Source organism: Stegastes partitus, unplaced genomic scaffold (assembly GCF_000690725.1).
Source record: "Stegastes partitus isolate 25-593 unplaced genomic scaffold, Stegastes_partitus-1.0.2 Scaffold2124, whole genome shotgun sequence".
In the NCBI taxonomy this organism is placed as follows: domain Eukaryota; kingdom Metazoa; phylum Chordata; class Actinopteri; family Pomacentridae; genus Stegastes; species Stegastes partitus.
This window is the reverse complement of record NW_007579855.1, coordinates 9,559-30,415: the sequence shown is the minus strand read 5'-3', so window position 1 is coordinate 30,415 and position 20,857 is coordinate 9,559. Positions and strand designations below refer to the sequence as shown.

The following is a 20,857-nucleotide window of genomic DNA, read 5'->3' as shown; positions in this document are numbered from 1 at the left end:
TTTGCTGATGAGCTTGATTGCTGCTGTGCTTTTGTTGTACTTTAGCGAGCTAGATATTTCACAGCACCTCTTTCCATGGCATGCTTGAAAGCTGAGTGCTCTGGGGAGGGCACAGTAAGCAGGAGTCTGGGCATCCTCTGTGGTCAGAAACATGTGCACCTAGAAACTGAATTTACTTGAAAAAGTGTATTAAATACGGAATTTGAATCACACAATTTAAATTTGAGTTGTTTGACTGGAGTAATTGAACTGCAAACAGGTGCTGATTGGTTGAAATGGAGTTGACGGAGACATGACATGACGGTAATAAACTTAAGTCTAGCAATTCAAATTCAAACAATGGGATTGTAATTAAATTGTAATACAGTTATTAAGGCTGAGCAACTTTAATTCTAACTACATAATTCAGATTCATTTTTTAAATAACTATTCAAATCGACCATCTTAAATTCAAGGTCTGTGACTAAAACATCCTTTTTTTAAAAATATACAATTATTATTTTTTGAGCCATTCATATGCAACTTATGTGATTAAAATTCTGTTTTTAATACAATTATTTAATTTGAGCAATTCAGTTTCAAATTGCGTGATTCAAATCCAGTTTCTAGTGTCACATATGTTTGCTATCATCTTGATCATGCAGGACCAAGAATTTAATATTCTGCATTTTCATGATTTTTATTGACCTTTCTGTTCTTGGTGGAAATGTGTGATTCAGTTAACCTTTTAAGACCCGAGCTCTTGTTTGATATGCATGTGTGTGTGTGTGTGTGTGCGTGTGTGTGTGTGTGTGTGATCAAATAGCAAAGAGGAATAAAAAATAAAAAATAGAGATGCACGATATATCGGTAACCACATCGATATCAGCCAATATTAGTGTTTTTGCCGATATATCGGTATCAATCTGGTGAACAAATTTAGCTGATGTGAAAAACCAATGATTGTCCAACATTAGCGCCTTTGTCTCTACATTTGATATTGCTGCTATTTCACAGATGTTTTTGCTTAAATGGTCCTGGACTTGAACGTTAAAAATGCTAAAATATGTTTAAATATGTTTTGTTAGGTGATAAAGAAGACTATGTGGTCGAATTTGGGATAGGCATATTTGAATAGTTTTCACGTTCTCACAGTGTTTACTTATACTCATTTTTCGGTGTGAACAAAAATTTGATTGTCAACATCGGTAATATCGGTTATCGCCGATATCATAAACCTTAATATCGGATATCGGTATCGGCCAGAAATTTTAATATCGTGCATCACGAATGAAAAATATAAAGATTATAAAAATCCAATAACAAGCATGTAATATATCTAAATTAAAAAATAGATAATTAAAAAATAGATAATTAAAAAATAGAAATGGAATAATAAGAGGTTAAAGAGGTTAAATGAAAACACCAAATTTAGTAAAGGTTATAGTTTGCGGCACAAATGCACATCTTACACCAACTAAAATCAACACATATGCTTGAAGAAAAAAAGTTATTTAAAAAATAAATTAATTAATTAAAAAAATAAAAGCTTTCTCATTAATTTTGCCTGGATTCCTATTTCTTAAACTTTCTTTAATAAAAGTCAGCTCTTGCTAAATGTCCTACTGCTGCATGTGGAAGTAGTGTGTTATTTTTTTTCCCGACTGCATTTAAAGGCATCATTTGGCACGCTGCAGCCGGAGGCGAAGTGAGCGAAGAAATCCAGCCAACCGTGAGCAGCGGCGGCGGAAGGCGTGGCGGCGGCCGGCTGGGAATAATACGAACAGAGAAGCTCAACTGTCAGTCGGAGCTCAGAGCGGCTGCGGGGTGTAAACAAGCGAGGCTCCGCTCAACAGCTGGTAACAACTGATAGACTTTATCTGCTCGTCATTAGCTGCAAACTTCTGCTCAGTCGTGATATTTCTCATCTCTTCTCTTTTCTCTCTCACTTTTTCCTTTCCAGATTGAATTTCAAGTGTGTGTGTCGGAAAAACAGAAAGCAGCATGTCCCAGCAGGCAGTGAACGGGGTCCCGAGCCGGGGCAAGGTGCTGACCGTGGACAACATGAACCCCAACGTGAAGCGGGTCGAGTACGCGGTCCGGGGACCCATCGTGCAGCGGGCCGTGCAGATAGAGAAGGAGCTCAGAGAGGTAGGGTGGGACTAGTACAGCTGGAGGGAGGAGAAAAAAAAAGTCAGAAAAGGAAGATAATGTTGCAGTAGTGGTGATGTGGGACTGAGGTGAAGCTTTATGAGGCTGTTTGGTTTATTTAATCTACTTGCTCTCAACGTTTTTGCAAGTTTTCATGTGATAAACACTAAAAAAAATAACAATCTGTAACCAGGCTGCTTTAAAATCTTAGCCAAGAAAGTCTGGTTTAATCAGCAAGACATCCCAACATAAAGTGTGGATCTGTGATGATTCATATTCAGTTTTTTTTTTTTTAAACACAATTATTCAACCTGAGCAATTCAGTTTCAAACCCAAATTTGATTTTCTAATACAACTATTCCGCCATTCAACTTCAAATGATATATGATTCAAGTTTTTTAATGCAGTCGTTCAAGATGAGCACTTCAACACATCTCCAGTGTCTGTGGCTCTCGGTTGCTCCTGAACTGAATCCGAATTGTAGTTTTCAAAATGTAACAGTGTCAAATGATGTGATTGATATTCAGCTTTTATAATAGAGTTATTCAAGTTGAGCAATTCCTATTCAAAGGATGCGCTTTTAAATTACATTTGTTGATTCGTTCAATCAAGTTAAGCAATTCGAATTCAAATGATTTGATTCGCATTGATTTTTTGATGTGTTACAACACATCGTGGCCTAAACTCTTAACAGCAAATAATGGATTTGCCGTTGATCATTAAGTCTTACAAGAAAACAGCTGGGCTACACGCCATAAGTCCTGGATGCTGTTTTGCAGGGGCTACTCAAACATAGTTGAGCAAACTGCTAAATCTATGTTGCCTGTCTGACTAAACTGGTTGGTTGATAAGAGTCCAACTAGATAGTTCAAGTACATCCAACATTCTAGTTGAACTGATTTACAAGAATGTTGAGTTAAAGTAGCAACAACCTTAGATTCTTGTTCACATTGCATCATTTTTTTTATTTTTTTTGGACTACTACTGTTTTTACTGTTAAGGGGATGTATAGTGACTGCAAAAAACCAAAGTTGTGAAATCACGCGTGTGTGTGTCTGGGAGGAGGGGGAGAGATCATGAATGAATAAACCAACCAGCTGCCGGAGCTTTCAACAACTGGAATTTCACTTCACCTAACAGCCACGTTATGGGAACAGTTTGCCTGAGGCTGGTAATTTTGTCTTTTTTTTTTGCACACCAGCAACTGTGAACAGTGAACAAATAGAGTTCTTTCCCCCCCACTCCGCTCTGTTTCCTCTAAGATATGAATGCCTCGTAGCCTCAGTCAATAAGATGCTTGCCTTTACAGTTTTTTGCTGACTGGCTTGGAGAGTGGATGCAGGACATTAGAGAGTAGGTCAGCTTTTATAAGTCCTTCCATGTCCACCGTAGTGACCCTGTTATGCTCTACTCATATTACATTCAAGAGAGGCAATATTGATCTACAGTTCTTCCTTTGGAAGGGCGAGCAGGTTGAACAGAGTGTCTTTTAAGAGCTGTAACGCAACCCTCTCTGCAGTTATGTCGTCCTTACAAGACACGTGATGGTCTTGGGGGCACAGTCCTGGCTGGTTTTCAGTACATTTCGCTCCACTCTTGCCTGAGGTGGCTCCAGGATCCAGACGATGTGTATGTTGCAGAGGGGTTATTACGTAAGGCGAGAGGGTACATTCTCTGTCCTCTTTTGTCGCTCTTCGCTTGCCCACCTCCCTCCTCCTCTTCCCCTCTGCGGAGAGAGAGTTCATTGGACTGAGCTGCAGCTGTGAGGCCCAGCAGCCTCAGAGGCCTTTCACTGCAGGAGCTTCATTACAAGCAGCCCCAGTTCTGATGAAAGTGCTCCACTTCTTGGTAGTCCACTTGTTTCCATAAAGGCAAAACCACAAGCAAAGCTGATCCTTAATGTTTGACTGACAGTAACTAGTTTCGAAACCCACATTACACCATAAAGCTGTTGCTGTTAAGGAATTATGAAGGCTTACGTTGGACAAAGTTCAGTGAAGGGTGTAGTTTTAGACACATACAAACACATGGATCCTCGTACAGGATATGCTAATAGTAGGTCAACATGAGCTTCTTTTACTGGTGTTTGTCCAGAGAAAACACAAGGATGTGCCGAAGAGCAAGCATCGAGTTTCCTCTTTTCCTTTTATGTTCACCTGTTGAGTACTTTCTAGTAATGCGAGCCAAAACCACGTGAAGACCAGGAGTTTTCTGATGGGGTCAGGAGAGTTTGCTTGGCTGCAGTTGACCAGTCGTCTGCTGGGTGCACTTCCTGTCAAATCTGTGACTAGGACACTTTTAACTGAAGGCTCAGCAGATTTTATGCGAGTGTGTATGTGTGTTTATGCATGTGCTGGCGTGGTGATGACCCTTATAAATCCTTACCCAGACATCTGGCATGACTGCACTGCAGTAAGCTAATTCAGGCCTGGATCTCCGCTGCTGGCAAGTGTGCCCTATCTGTGACAATAAAAGAGTGACAATAGAGCAGGAGAATGAGGGGGAAAGAATCCACTTTGTGTTTATATACAGTTATTCTGTTTTGTGCTTTACATCTGAGTGAAATTACTGTGGAGTTTCGTCACAAAAGGCGTCTTAGTTTGAGCAAAGAACAAGAATCGGAGCCGTTTTCTTAACGTTTGCGTGAGCTAGAGCTTGAATTAGTGTAGTTCCACTTATCCTAGCGTGGCTGAAGGCAGAAAGCGACTTGATTTTAGGATGGTTGACAGGCCCTGCTCTGTTCAGCACTGGTGACCTACATGGTTTGTTTGCCTGGTTCGCTGCTCTGGCCTGTATAATCGGCGCCTGGTGCTGACTGAGCCGGAGAGCGCAGTGCTGAACCAACTGGCTCCCACTTTTACCCGCAGAACAGCAGCCTCTTTGTTGCTCCAGAATAAGGATAGAAAAGGGACTTAAAAGGAAACGTGCTGCATCCGCTTACTTAAATTTCCAACGAGCTCATATCAGACTTAGTGCAACCCGAGGAACTTTGGAGAGCTCGCTCTCAATGTGATTCAAGGGCAAAAAAATATCAGTGTTGACTCAGCTAAAAGGAAAGTTCTCCCTGTTCCCTTGAATGCCTCTTGACTGGTAGTTTATCATGTAGAACACATCGAATCATGGCAAGGATAATGTAAACAGCACCATTTTAGTTGTGCAATAGAAGGTAAAATTCCTATAGAAATCAGGCCATGCAGAGATTGAATGTGCGACTGAAAGACAGGTTACGCACAGGTTTGACAAGATGAGGGCAAGATTAGATGTAACTGTTTGGCCGGAGTTGTAGTATGTAGTGTATTACAACTAAATAGTCAATGTACATTCAGTATGTGAAACGTTATCAAGGTCGGCATGAAAAACATCTGTTTTCGCAGCGAGTACTTCTTTCTTACATTCATTTTAATGGCCCCCACAACATGACTACATTCACCACACTGCAAACACCTGAGGCAGGTCCCAGCAAAGAAAGCGATTACATCACAACACAAGACAGAACAAGATTTTTTTCTAATTAAGTAAGGGTTGGTGATGCAGAACAGTCCGTCCTGATTTTCGGATCCTGATTGTTGGATGCATAAAGGTAATTAACATAAACACAGAGTGATGCGGTTTCTAACTTCTTGACCTGATTTGAAAACAGATTATGAAACTTATTTTATTATTATCATATGACAGCCTGAACGTGGTGGGCAGTTGAGTTTGAAATCACAATAACATTTTTATTCCAAAACTCTGATATGCATTTCTGAACATTGCAGGTAATAGTATTTTATGTTTTGACTGGATTTAAATTTTATTTCTCACTTGCCTTCATTGTAACGTAATGGTGTGATTTTAAATGAACCAATCATTAAGCCAAAACCAACCTTGTGGTTATCTTTCTAGGCCTCCTCCAGGTCATAAAGTATCAGGGTCTATCTTTTGTTGCATGACGTCATCTGATAAACAGCAACTGTGATAATCAAACAGGCATACAGACACCAAACCAGAGTTTGCGTGATTTAGTTAGGTCAAAGATGAGAAGAGAAAGCTGTTGGGGTGAAGATGAACAGAGAGGGGACAGAAGGCGCATAATGGTTTGGCTGAGGAGAGGAATAAAAAAGGGAAAGATTCAAGCTCTTCGTGTGATTGGATTAGACCAGACATTCCTGTTTAATACCCCGAATTACAAACAGTGAAGGGTCTGTGTCTGTGGGAGCCCCAGCAGCAGCGTCATCCCTCCGCAGGCCAAACCAGTCTCCGTGCCAGAGTCTTTCCAAAACAGAAGGGTGCTAATGAGAGAGGATGCATGTGTGGATGTTGAGGGGCCTGTGTGAGGTGAATGCAAGTAGTTGTGATTTGATTTACAAGCCATCAGTTGACAGCAGCACAGATGAGTCTGTGGTTTATGCTCCCATCATAAAGGGTCATTATGTCATTATTGTCCACTTATCATAACCGTGCTGATTTCAATGATAGCTGACTTTTGAAACATGCAAAAGAAGGGACAGAAAAAGAGACACATGAAGGAGAAAACACGTCTAACTCTTGGTTTTGTAGTTTCAACGGTATCTTGACTCGACTTACTCCTTTTTACATGTCCAGACACATCTTGTTTGTTGAACAGCTGTCGCGGCGAGTAAGAATTAAATAACAGAGACTCCCCAGGCTCTTACATTTCACACTGCGTCTGTATTTTCTACATGTTGCTCAGAGACCTAATCAAAATTGATTCTTACAGTTTTGTGTTTTTATCGTTTCAGGGAGTCAAGAAACCCTTCACAGAAGTGATCAAGGCGAACATCGGCGACGCCCACGCCATGGGTCAGAAACCAATTACATTTCTCAGACAGGTTGGACCGCTTTTCACAGTTTTGCCTAAAGTCTTTTGGATGTTTGTGGGTTTGGTTTTTTTGAGTATGCAGAACTTAGAATTGCAGTCGCACATAAACTTGGTCTGACTACATTCATATGGCTAACACTGTATTACAAGTATTTGGATTGCTCTCTGGGAGATTTTTGCTCTCATCTAAGTCTTATTATAAGGGATTGAACAAAATATTGATTAAGTAATGTACTGTATCACTTCCTCTGGCAATACATTATTGATAGAGTGGAGCCAGAAATCAATATTTTTATTAAAGTGTGCAGATGCATTAAACAGTGTCGTGACACTATCGTATCATGAGTTACTCCGTGATTCCAACTCCTACTCATTATTCCCTCCTACAGTTCCATTATCACCTCTTTACCCCTCATAATGTGTTAAAACAGTTCTTTCAGCCCTGATGTACTCAAATAAAAGCTGAGATTTGGTACTTTACTGTGGTATCTAACATTGTATTTCAAACTGAATGAAGAGCCTGATGAACAACACGTTTATAATCGTTCAAGTGGTCTGAACTTTATTGTGAATGTTTTTGACACATTATGGTTTTGGTCCTCCTCTCTCAGGTCTTGGCTCTGTGCGCTTACCCCGAACTCATGGAGGACAACAAGTTTCCAGAGGACGCCAAGAAACGAGCCCAGCGTATTCTAGATGCCTGCGGAGGCCACAGTATAGGTCAGACAACGCCCCCTCAGTGCACCGACCCATCGACTTGTTCTAGCACACACGTCATTCGCTTTCGCCTCTATTTGTCTACTCATTAATAATTTGTTTGGACAGTCTGTGCCACCATATAACCAAGGTTAAAATGTTTCAACTGATCAATGCAGTCAGTTTTTTTTTTTGTTTGTTTGTTTGAATCAAAGTTCATTTCCATGTGTTCCAGGGGCCTACAGTGCGAGCCAGGGGATCGAGTGCGTCCGCCAGGATGTGGCGCGCTACATCGAGAAGAGAGACGGCGGCATCCCCTCCAACCCTGACAGCATCTACCTCTCCACAGGGGCCAGTGATGCCATTGTGGTTTGTATTCCACTCCCACATATCTGTTCTACCGCTAAGTGCTGATAAACTGTAGGCCAGGCTTCCCCAAGCTGTTGTGTGAGTTGATTTGTTGCTTTAAGCCAACACAGGTGACATACCTTGAGTGGATTGGCCATAAATGCTGTTGTACGATCCATTCCACTTTTGTTAATTATATACTGAAGTGTACTTTGCACATCTATGACATTACTCCACCCGCAGACCTTTGTCACTGTCAATTTTTATGCAACCGAACCATGCTACCGAATGACCTCAACGTACGCTCAGCTACTGAACAAGGCGATCCTGCTCCTGATGGATGTTTAACTGTGACAAAATAACGAGGCATGATTGGCTTCATACCTACTTTTCTTCTTCTTAATGTACATGAACAGCTTCAGACACCACATAAATCCTCAAAAATAAAGCCTGTCCACTCCTCTTCCTCCTTTTCCTCTCCACTCCTTCCAATCCCAGACCATGTTGAAGCTGCTGGTGTGCGGTGAGGGACACGACCGTACAGGAGTGATGATCTCCATCCCCCAGTACCCTCTGTACTCGGCCGCCCTGGCAGACCTTGGTGCTGTGCAGATCAGTTACTACCTGGACGAGGACAAGTGCTGGAGTCTGGATGTGGCAGAGCTCAGGAGAGCCCTCAATGCAGCGAGGCAGCACTGCAATCCTCGAGTCCTCTGCATCATCAACCCCGGAAACCCCACTGGTGTGTCTGGTTGTGTATGTTAGACCTAGCTGACAAGAATTTGGTCCATTTTTATCCAAAAAGAAACAACAACAGAGTTTTTCAGAAGTAAATTTTTGTATAGTTTAGACATCAAAAGAGACTTAAAGGTTTAGATAAGTTTTGCTTTGACTTTAGACATCCCTTCTAATCACCAAAAGTCTTCGTCCTGTTTGATAGGTCAGGTCCAGAGTAGACAGTGCATCGAAGATGTGATCAAATTCGCTAAAGAGGAGCATCTCTTCCTCATGGCTGATGAAGTAAGTCACAGTTGTCATTTCCTCTCCTCAAAAGTTTTTCTGTTTCAGTTTTGTTTAGATGTCTTAAAGTGTAACTTCACCCTCAACTCTGAGCCACCCACAGCATCATATTGAAAAATGCTAAAAAAGTAGGTAAGAGACTGAGATGGAATGTGGCTGAATGAGGCAGGAGTTCCTTGGGGACATCCCCATACTGGAGAAAAATGGAGAGCAGCACAGAATCTGCCACTCCTCTGCCAAAAAAAGGCTGGACTTCTCCCCTCCAGAATCACCTGAAGCAGACATTAATGCAGTGGAGGATCATGGTGATCCCAAAGCATATTAATTGGAGCCAAAGACAGAGCTCTCAGAGCCGAGGCAACGCACGTGTTTTTCTGCAGTCTGCAACAGCACAAGTCCAAACCAAATAAGCAGAAAGATAGTGGAGGAATAGCCAGAAATAATGTGAACACCTTTGAAGAATAAGTCTCAGTCAGGATATATTTGCAAAAGGGCATGATTTTGCTGAAAATCCAGGGCTGAGAAAAGTGGGCCTCCTACCTCTGATTAGAGCGCATTAACATTCTTCACGTAATATAAATTTATAGACGGCTCACTTTATCGGCATTGGCCTTGTAAGATTCAAGATTATGTATAACAGTAGTTGCAATTTTGAGCCATTTTCAACCAATGGAATGCAGATTTGTAGACATTTGGTAGAAATGTTAACACCAGCACTGTTGTTCCTCCTCATAGCAGTCATGTCAATTAGTTTACAAAAAGCATGTTTAAGTGTGCAGTAGCTGTTTACAGAACAAATTAACAATAAATTAAAAGAGAATTAAACAAAAAAACCTAAAAATCTTATCCCTGAATTATAATAGGCTTCAAAGATTTTGCCTAAACACAGAGCAGAAATATCTCTATATTTTAAATTATTTTCCAAAACTATTCTATAAAAAGAACTCCTTATACACCCTTATTTTATCACACGTACACAATTAGCTATGTGCACATTTGCTCTTCATGGAACTTACTTTCACCATACTTTGAATACATTCAGCTCATTTCAGTGAATTCTTAGGTGCATAGAGGTTTTTTTTTATGACCATAATGATGTGTTTTTAATTTTGGCTATCTGTATTTAAGCTGTGTTCCCTTTGTAGGTCTACCAGGATAACGTGTATGCAGAGGGCTGCAAGTTTCATTCTTTTAAGAAAGTGTTGTTCGAGATGGGACCAGAGTATTCCAGTACGGTGGAGATGGCCTCTTTCCACTCCACCTCCAAATGCTACATGGGAGAGTGAGTATTTTAAACTCACACACACACACGCATATATATATATAATAGACCTAATAATTGAAAAATTCTTTACCTCTAGCAGTGCTGAGGAGCTGTTTATGTATGTTTTTCTCATAGACACACGTGCATGTGGGCGACATGATACACAGCCGTGCCAATAGTTTCATGTTATCTCTACTGATTTACAGGTGGTCCGCAAGAAGTGTAGCTATGCACGAACAACAAAGACAGGGAAGAAAACCCCTGAAAGCTCGTAAACACAGATGTAAATAATGCACAGTATGCACAGTTTAAATGTTTTTTAAAAAATCTGTTCTGCAAATGTTTAATGAGGAAGTAAATGCACTCAACATCTGTGTTTGACCCCTAAAGCAAAACCAGAAAACTCCTTTAAAGGATCTTTGGAGGAGTGACTTCTTCCTGATGTGTACATTACCTGCAGTAAGAGTAAACTCTGTGTTTGCCTTTTTTCTTTCCTCTGTTTGCTTTTGTCAGGTGCGGATTCCGCGGAGGCTACATGGAGGTGATCAACATGGACCCCGAGGTGAAGGCCCAGCTCATCAAGCTGGTGTCGGTGCGTCTGTGCCCCCCCGTCCCCGGCCAGGCTCTGCTGGACCTGGTGGTGAACCCCCCTCAGCCCGATGAGCCCTCCTACACCACATTTATGAAGGTCTGGAAAACACACACACCTCACCAGCTAGTGCACACCCTGGCAATGCTCTGAGTGTATGCAAACAGAATTTACTTGTGTAAACACCCGCAAACACCGCACCATATAATCTATGCACACAAAGCCCGTATTGAGTGTGCTAAAGTCCTCACATGGCATTCAATCGGTCGCGAATAATCAGCTTTTGAATCCTGTGATGTTCGAGAAATGTGTTTGGATTCAATCTGTTACAGTTTACCATGTAATTTAGAGCTGGTTGGTGACTTCAAGAAGGTTTGTGCTTTGTAGAGGAGGTAGCCATCAGACCCACACATAAACAGAACTATTGTGTAGCAGAGGAAGCTTTTAGATTGATGATCAATAGTGTGTTTGTGATTAGCAAGAGTTCTCCAGATTTGCAGTTGTGGTTGCAGTTATAACGCACAAATGCATACTTAAGTATTAAGGCATGTAAAAATCATCAAATAATGTTTTGCACTTTACCATAGTTAGAGGAATAATAACCACACTACACATCTACTTTCACAAGTGACTCAGCAGGAGAATAAACACACCCTATAGGAGCCACCTGGCCTCTTATAATCTGAGTATATTAGTTAACCAAACAGAAGCAGGTCAAAAATGTTCACACCCAGTTCTCCCGGAGAAGGTAATCTGTTCCAGAGTCCTCTTGCATTGTATTTAGTATACAGTCGTCCTCTAATGTGTTCATACCCTCCCATTAAAGAAGGAAAAAAACATCTGTCACTGAAATAAATTGAAATCAACAAAAGTAATAATAAATAAAAATTTAATGAAAATCATGACATTGCTTTTGAATTGTGGTTCAACAGAAATATATATATAAAGCATGCTGGAACCGGTAAACTACTATTTTGTTGAACAACCCTTTGAGCCAATCACTGCAGTCAACTGTTTTCTGTAACTCTCAATCAGACTTCTGCGCCTGTTGACAAGTATTTTGATTTTGGCCCACTGCTCATCAGCAAAGTGCTCTAATTTGTTCAGGACAGTTTTGTTTTTGTTTTGTTTTTTTAAAAAATTATTCTTTGCAACCAAAATTCAAAAGGAATGTCTTATTTCACTAAATAATAATCTAGCAAATTTTTATTTATTATTACTTTTTTCAATTTTTAGTTGTTTGAGTGACTGTTGTGAATTTTGCCTTTTCTTTAATGGAGGGTATGAATACATTTGAGGACTACTGTAAATGTAGTACTCTGTTCAGCCTTTAGAGGGCGGGCTCTTGCACTGAAATGAGGACATAGAAAGCATACTGCTCAGGGTTCAGTGGAGGTGAAGCACAGGCTGCAACAAATGCTGGGTTCAGTGCCAAGGGCAACATCCAGACCAAGTACAAGAATGCCTGTCAGATCTGAAAGGTTTCTTGAAATGCAGCTTTTGAAAAAGTGGAGGAGAGAACCACACAATACCTCACTATTGGTATCCAACACCTGCTCATGCTTGTCGTTTCACTTCTCCAGTATTTGGTGCGTCACTGTTAATGAAAAACCACTGCAGGATGTAAAACCAAACTGTAAGATGGATGTGCATATTTATAGTGATGATGAAAGGTTACAGTACACAGAGATGTGATGACACTTTATTATTAATGTATAACTTTGTTGCACTCTGTTAACTGTCAGGTTGTTAACTTGAAAATGTTTAACTTACTTTGATTATCTTTACTGTCAGCACCCAGTCGGACCCATCAAAAGTAGACTTTGGGTGTAAGTCTGCCATTTCCACCAAGCGTTTTTATTAAACTTGTCTCCACCCCTTCCGCTGTCTGCATGGTGGGGTTTTTAAAACCCCCTTCATTACAGGAAAAGGCGACCACAACCTCCGAGTAGCAGCCTCCCACTGAAAACGTTTCAAAGAAGACTGTGATCATGTAATAAACCGGGCCTGCTTTGGTTCTTTCAGTGAATTAGCAATATTAATGACAGTGCATGGAAACGTTTCCATCACTGTATTCTGGGCTTAACACTGCTGATTGGTTTAAGAAATACAAAGAAGCTTAATCTTGTTCCCAAGAGATGCAGTCAGACCATTCTTCAGTGCAAGCTAGGCTCAGCTATGTGAGATTATCCACTAAATAAACTGGGACGCCCAAACCCAGCTGGTATTGTCGTTTGTGTGACTCACCTGATTATTCACCCCTGACAGTTTTTACCGTTTCTCCTTCAGGAGCGGACGGCGGTGTTAGCAGCTTTGGCAGAAAAGGCCAAGCTGACGGAGGAGATCTTCAACACGGTACCAGGCATCACCTGCAACCCGGTCCAGGGAGCCATGTACACTTTCCCCCGCATCACTCTGCCTCAGAAGGCCATCGACAAAGCCAAGGTCTGCTCTACACACACCCTGCATCCTCTGATCTCCTAATTTGTGTAGGCAAATGTATACAAATGTGTGTGTGTGTGTGTGCAGGAGCAAGGTCAAGTCCCTGACATGTACTACTGCATGAGGCTGCTGGAGGAGGAGGGAATCTGCCTGGTACCAGGGAGTGGCTTCGGCCAGAGAGAGGGAACCTTCCACTTCAGGTTAGTGCGGCGAAGCTTGTGGTCTTACTGCCTCCTACTGTTCACTTTTGAAGTTCAAAAAGTTTTAGCTACTTCAATCTGATGAGGATTTTTAAACTGTGTTGAGGTAACAAGTGACTGTGTTGCACAAATCCTGATAGTATCTAATGTGGGGTTTTGTTTTTTTTAATTTTTGAGGTTATGAACAGAATAAACCTTCAAAACACGAGTGTTAAGCGTCAGTATCGTTCCATTAACCTCAAACTCATCCTCCTCCTTCCAGGATGACAATCTTGCCTCCAACAGAGAAGCTGAAGGTGGTGCTGCAGAAGATCCGAGACTTCCACTTGCGGTTCACGCAGGAGTTTTCCTAATGGTCCTCTGCCTTTCAACCACATCTCAAGAACCAGATCCTTCAGTGCCAGTATCTTTAAGTGCCTTCATGTGAAAGAGCTTTTGCGCAAGATCCATCTCTCAGCTCAAGGACTGTCTTCACATGTAATCAGACTTTTAAAGCTCTGTTCACTGTTTTGAGCAACACATGCAATCAGATGTCCTGTTCATATGTTCCTACAGCATGTCAAGATGCAGTGAGTTTCAGTCTATGATGCACTTTCTTTAAGTATTACCCAGCCAGGTCTGTCAGATGTTATGGCGCTGATTGTATGTCATGAGTTGAAGACCTTTTATCCCGTGTCATGTCACAGATGCTGCTACAGGTGCATCCGTCTTTTGCCAAGTGGTTCTATACGTGTCAGTTTAATAACATGTTTGGTGATTACTTGATTAATTTAATCGGCTGTGGATGATGCACCAGATTGGGAAATCACTGTTTTTCAAAGCCTGTATCAGAATGTAGCCATTTGTATTACTAATGTTTAAATTGTTCTTAAATACGATTAAAAAAACCTGTTGTTTTATGAACTGTCTGCAGTGACGGCTCTTATATTTGCAAATCATCTTCCAGCATGACTTGTATCGATTTATCAAGACAAAGAGTCACGTTTGAGTGCTGGGCCACAAGGCTGCCATCATTTTTAGTTTTATTTAAAAAGACTTACATCTTAAACAGTGCTTACATGCTTTTACAAACAGAAGAAAGCGGAATCTCTTGGAATGAACAGAAACTACAATGATGATCGAACCTTGAAATCATCACAGCAACTCAGTAACACCGTTTATAATCCACTGCGTTCCCTTCACTTTCCCAGAGGCCTCCTCAGCGTCCTCTGGGACTCTGCCTGGACAGCACGGTAAGAGTTCTTAGCTACTTTTTTTTTTTTTAGGGAGAGAAAGTTTCAAAGTTCATCTCTCTTCTGTGATAGCTTTGTGGCGTGCTGTTCCAAGAACTTGCTAAACCCTTCTACTGTTCTGTCTCCACCTTCAAATTTGATGGGGCTCTGCTTGCTGTTGCTTGGGGCAAAGTATATTGTGGGGAAGCCTTCCACTTTGTAGCTCTCGTTTGGAACGTCGTTGGCTGTGGCGTCCATCTTGGCGATCACCAGGTTTTTCTCACCCTTGTACTTCTTGCCCAGAGCCACATAATCGGGCTCCAGCTTCTTACAGTGGCCACACCAGGGAGCGTAAAACTCGATCAGGACATCCTTCTGGGTGTCCATGACAATATCGTCGAAGGTTTTTCCTACCACAACCTTCACTGGTCCTTTGTTGTTCTTTGGAACTGGCTGAGACTTGATGATGGGTTTCAGCTTTCCTGTAAATGACATAAAAAGAAATTAAGTAAGAAAAGTGCAAGTCACTGCAAACTACCTAATTATTGACTTGTTTACAAGAAAACTCAAAGGTCACATCATGCCATAAGACACTACTCACCTTTCTTAAAGGCTTTAACAAAGTCACTCAGCACATCAGAGTCAAACTCCTCGGGCTCCATGGCAAACTTCTTGCCTCCATCTGCCATGATTCCCACGTTCACTTCCTCTCCACTCTCGCTCAGACCCAGGCTCTTCAGCTCCTCCGCGTAATCCTCCTCATCAGCGATGGCAAATGTGTACTCAGGGAAGTCTTTGGCCACCTCGAGCACCTTGGACCTCCAGAACTGCGTAGCTAAAAAGACGACAAGACATGTTATAGCACAACAAATCCTCCACAGGTGATAACTGCACGATGTAATGGCTGCTGTAAATAGATGAGATGTTTAGAAGAGATTTTGAAAAAATAAAATAAAAAGTTTTCCACTAAAAGCTTGGCCACAGGAATAAAATTAGGACAAAATTCCAAATAATGAATTAGCAAAAGCTGATTTTTAAAATAAAAATAAAAGCAACATTCAGGTCACGAGGTGTTTAACAAGGTCCCAGGTCTGACGTAATAACTCACTTTTCCTGTAGTCAAAGCTGAAGTCAACTCCATAATACACAACCACCAGGGGTCTCTTGGCGTAACGTTTCCCATCATTGCTTGGTTTTCTGTGTCCCACCAGAGGAATCATATGTTTTTTGAAGAACTCCTGCACTTCTGACACCGTCGTCGAGTCCTGCATGACAAATTAATGAACATATCTTGAGTTCAAATGTGAATTTCTCCACCTGTGTCAGAATCTGCTGATTTTAGGGGGTTAGCAAATATAGCATTTAAAACTGAAAATGGCTGTTGCTCAGTGAAGCATGCATATTGCAAATTTATTTGTACACCAAAACTCAAACTGAAAGAAAGCACAGTCGTTTGGGATTCTGCACAGTTTCATATCTAGTAAAACCAAATTTAAACCCAAACTATTAAAAACATTTAAAGTAACAAATACCAAAACAGATGAGCAATGTTGAAAATGGAAATAAAAGACGGCACCTTGACTTCGAGCGTGTGTGACGATGGCTCATACTTGGAGCGGAACTTCTCGGGTTGAACAATGACAATCTGACCAGGAGAAGCTTTGAGCAGCTTGGACACTTCAGCGCTGAAGGCGTGACGGAAGGTGAAGTCTTCCCTCAGTGCATTACCTGCCAGACAAATATCAGTGAGAACAATACCCACATGTCCATTTGAAGAGTGAGAAAGAGTCTATGTTCCTTAAAATTAACTAAATGCTACGTTTTGGAAAATGGTCTCAGAATTATACTGGTGATGACACAACATATCTCTGATCTTGAATTGCAAAACATGCAGTCACCAGAAAAGAGAAGGAAAAAAAAAAAAAAAAGGGAAACAGGAAAAAAAAAAGTGACTTATCATAGTGGAACCACTTACAGGCTTCAATGTAGATCTCATAAGCTGCATCCTGTTCGCCAGAGAACACACCGACAATGACAGCATCATCACCGTCCTTGATGAGCTCCTGAATCTGTTTTCCTGCCTGAACCTGTTTGGATGGAGGCCCTGCCTGCTCGCCCATGTAGTCAACAATGCCTGTGGGAAAAGAGAAAAAGATGGATCAGCTGTGATGCATGATTAACGAAGCTGGAATATGCACACAGGTCTGCATGCATGCAAAGCTCAACATGCACAGAAAACAGCAAGGACAGACACGACGCGGTCAGTGACCTACCGAACTTCTCCCTGGGTCCGTTGTAGTCAAACACCTTGCCCTTCCTGAAGATCTTGAGGGTGGGATAGCCAGTGACTCCAAAACGCGTGGCAATCTCACCCTCCTCTGTGGCGTCCACCTTGGCCAGAGGGATGGGAGGAGTGCGCTGGCTCAACTCCTTGGCTGCCTTCTCGTACTCCGGAGCCAAACGCTTACAGTGTCCGCACCTGGAGGTCAGTTAAAGATGGATAATGATGAAAGTTTTATTGGGTGATTTCCACACTGCTTTTGACAACTAATCTGTATTTCATGAACTCACCAAGGAGCGTAGAACTCCACCAGGATGATGTCTGCATTATTTACAGTGTCATCAAAGTTGTCCTTTGTCAGCACCAGCGTCGCCTCAGGAGGAGGTTTCCAATCCGGCTGAGCCACCTCTTTCACCCGCTCCACGATGGCTGCAACACACAGACATTCACTACATTAATACTTATTTATTTTTTAAAGTGTAGCTGTGTTGAAATGTTGTGAAGATGTTTAAACTGAACAAACTGTTCCCACCCTTCTCGGTTCTATCTCCGTCATACTCCACAGGCTGCCCATTTTTTAGGATCTTGATGGTGGGGTACCCCGACACTTCGAACCTGCCGGCCACCACACTGGCTACTGTTGCATCCACTTTGGCCACAGGTATAGGAGGGTCATTCCCCTTCAGAGTCTCAGCGATTTTTTCATACTCTGGGGCAAACTGTTTGCAATGGCCACACCTAAAATAATATACAAAGGACACAGCTGTATTAAAACGTTTACCAGGATGTGAAAAGACAGAGTCATGCTGAAAAATTTACATAGGAAATGGCTTAGATATTAAAGTTTCAACAGAAATATTTTTTTCTGCTCCTGTGCTACTTTCAATTTTGAAATGAGTAGAGTAGTTGTTGTACATGTTACAATGACAATAAAGATATATTCTAGATGCATTAATTAATCTTGTTTTTTTTAGTTACTATATTAACAAGAAATATCTTGATAATCAAGGTGTAATTTTCTAATTCTAGCATCGTAAACTTTACTATATTCTGGTTTCTTTTCTTCTCTATGACAGTAAACTGAATATTTTTGGGTGGCAGATAACACAAGACATTTGCAGACTTCACGCTGAGCTTTGGGAAACACCAATTGCCTTTTTTGACCAATTTAAATACCAAACAATCTATTACTCAAGAATAAATAAACAGATTATGCAACAGTGAAAACAACTGTCAGTTCCTGCCCTAGACTTGAAGTAACAGGTCATTCTGATGGCAGGCTTATGAAAATTACAACATAGTAAAAACTTACCATGGGGCATAGAACTCAATGAGAACTGTGTCTTTGCCCTCCATGAAGGTGTCAAAGTTCTTGTCGTTAAGAACCAGCACCCCGTTCTCTTCTTTCACTTCTGTGTCGTCATCATCATCTTCCTCCTCCTCGTCATCACTGTCCTCATCATCACCTTCCTCCTTGTCTTCTGCAACATCTGACAGCAAACAAGAGAAAAAAAAATGCCACATTAATTTTGTGCTAAAGCCAGGGCAATGTGTTAGTGCCACCAGAATGCTGCTTGTTTGACTCCTCAGACTTTTCGAGGCAGGTATGGACCTGGCGTGCAGCAAGAAATGGGAGTGTATTCAGCTGGAGGCAGCACAGAGAGGGACAGGAAGAGGTCATCAGGAGAGCCAGCTCTGTTCTGGACCATCCACTGGACTCCATAGAGGGGGTTGGGTGAGAGGAGGATGTTAGCCAAGCTGACATCCATCGTGGACAACACCTCTCACCCCCTGCATGGCACTGTGGGGTCTCTGAGCAGCTCCTTCAGCAGCACACTGATACACCCACAGTGTAAGGAGGAGCGCTTCATCCCAACTGCTGTCAGAATCTACAACATGCTGTAGGTCTCCTTCAATATTGCATCCTTACATACATACTATAGAATATTAGATCCATTTTTCTCTATCACATTTTTACCCATTTCTCATGTGCAATATGTTATATGTGCAATGCTCTTCCTAGTTATGCTTTTTTTTGTTTGAACATATTTTTTTTCCTTAGGTTAACGTGTTGGTATGTTTGTGCTCTTTTCATACATCTGTACTGCTGCAACAAGTGACTTTCCCCATCTGTGGTGATGAATAAAGTACAATCTAATCATCTCATGTAATCTGTACTGTCACTATGCTGCATACCGGCGATGTACAACAGAAACAGGACTGCCTGAAATAATATTATCACTGTGCGTAAAGTAATTGTTAACACCCAGGAGCAACTCAACTGCTAGTGTGTGTGTGGATTGCTGGCTAGCTTGCTAACAAAGTATGTACAGTGTCTTAGCTAGCTAGTTTGCATAACAATAACTTACAGGAAACACACACCAGCTACGCCACAGCTTCACTTCGACCACCAGCTCGGTTGTAGTAAAGCTGTTAAAAAAAAATAACTCACTCACCATCTTCACACCTGCTGACAGTCGCAAAATGTGCAACGCCGAGCAGCACAATTAGCAGCAGAGCAACCTTCCTCATTGTCCACAGATGATGCGGCCCCCGCGTCAACGACGTGCTGCTCCGAAGTAGCCGGCTAATTAACTCTGGCTAATAACGCTGATGAATGTCATCAAAGCACGGCGTCGGCTGCACAGACCCGCTGTCCCGGATCAATACTGCTGTGTGGAGGTGCAAAGCCTCGGCTTGGTGGTTTCATATAAACTAACACTTCAGAAATCACGCACGCCGCCTCCTCCGTCTGGAACTTGTCTGACTTGCCACGTTCTGATTGGCTCCCATCATCCGCCGTCGTCCAATCACAAGCCGCCACTTAATTCCTGAGGCTGGAACGTTGAGCGACGCTATTGGACGCTGGAGGTTGTTTCCTGGTCGCACTCAGAGCTATGATAGTGTGTGGGACAGAGGTATAAAGAAACTGTACTGAGCATGCAAACTTTTTTCACTAATAGTTTACGTATTAATGTCAGTGCACACATCTGCAGCTCATATAACTCTGCTCACTATGAATATTCATCATAATTCAGTCTTTGTGCCCTCATGATCACAGTATCTAATCACGCCTATTAAAAACCAATACCTTGAGGGCATATTTTTAGATTCCTTTGAAGAGGTGCAGCTTCCTATGTTCACCACAACACCTCAGAAGATATTACATGTTTAAAAAAGGCTACACAGTAGGCTGCAGTATTAACTTAGTGACTAAAAAAATGCTGTGCAAAATAAATACAAAAGATCCCACTTTGAAGAATGAATGCAGCTACGATTAAAATGCATTTTTGATTGCTTGGAATAAAAATAATAACTGCACATTTTATTTCCTGTATTAACTGAAAAAACACATTAAAAAAAATAATTAAATAGCTACTCTGGTTAATTTAAGAAACAAAACCAGAAACAGCTTCTTCTTCTTTTCTTTCTCTTTTTTTTTTTTTTTTTTTTACCATGTTAACATGTCCATACAGTGTTTTTTTTATGTGCTTGATGACATATCATGTTCAAAATAAGCAGTCAGCACCACTGCTGAGCATTTCCTTTCTGAAAATGCAGGCTCCTGATAACAGTCTCAAAAACACTGTCTGAATTACTCTAATTTTATAACTTGCCATTGTGTAGCGTAATGTAGTTTGACAGTGTTTGAGCAGAGTTGTAGGTGAGCTGGTGTGCTTGACCTGCATCCAGTGGTAGAGGAGTGGGTGGAGAGAGAGAGCTGGGGACTTGATTGATCTGCATATTTTAGAGGAAGCAATTAGTGTAGAGTTGCATCCAAGCCGTTTTATTTGTTTTTCTGGGCTTAATGAAAGACCAAAAGGGAATCTTAATGACTTTTACACACAACCTGT

General features: G+C 41.5%; 2 protein-coding genes across 2 annotated transcripts; one reads left to right on the top strand and one right to left on the bottom strand.

Moving 5' to 3' along the window:
- The first annotated feature begins 1,768 nt into the window (after window positions 1–1,768).
- Window positions 1,769–14,414, top strand: si:ch211-217a12.1 (alanine aminotransferase 2-like). Its single transcript, XM_008304045.1, has 12 exons — window positions 1,769–1,838; window positions 1,943–2,130; window positions 6,873–6,962; window positions 7,564–7,672; window positions 7,884–8,017; window positions 8,495–8,738; window positions 8,937–9,016; window positions 10,162–10,298; window positions 10,794–10,968; window positions 13,159–13,314; window positions 13,399–13,511; window positions 13,774–14,414. The coding sequence occupies exons 2-12, from the start codon at window positions 1,984–1,986 to the stop codon at window positions 13,862–13,864; spliced, it is 1,476 nt and encodes a 491-aa protein (XP_008302267.1). The 5' UTR covers window positions 1,769–1,838; window positions 1,943–1,983; the 3' UTR covers window positions 13,865–14,414.
- An 80-nt stretch (window positions 14,415–14,494) lies between these two features.
- On the bottom strand, window positions 14,495–19,736 carry LOC103374028 (protein disulfide-isomerase A4-like). The gene is made up of 10 exons (XM_008304044.1): window positions 19,460–19,736; window positions 18,316–18,493; window positions 17,536–17,741; window positions 17,294–17,432; window positions 16,996–17,201; window positions 16,698–16,856; window positions 16,299–16,450; window positions 15,831–15,987; window positions 15,324–15,557; window positions 14,495–15,204 (listed from the first exon to the last, which is right to left on the bottom strand). Exons 1-10 carry the CDS (start codon window positions 19,533–19,535, stop codon window positions 14,789–14,791), a joined length of 1,923 nt encoding a protein of 640 aa, XP_008302266.1. The 5' UTR covers window positions 19,536–19,736; the 3' UTR covers window positions 14,495–14,788.
- Between the last annotated feature and the right edge of the window lie 1,121 nt (window positions 19,737–20,857).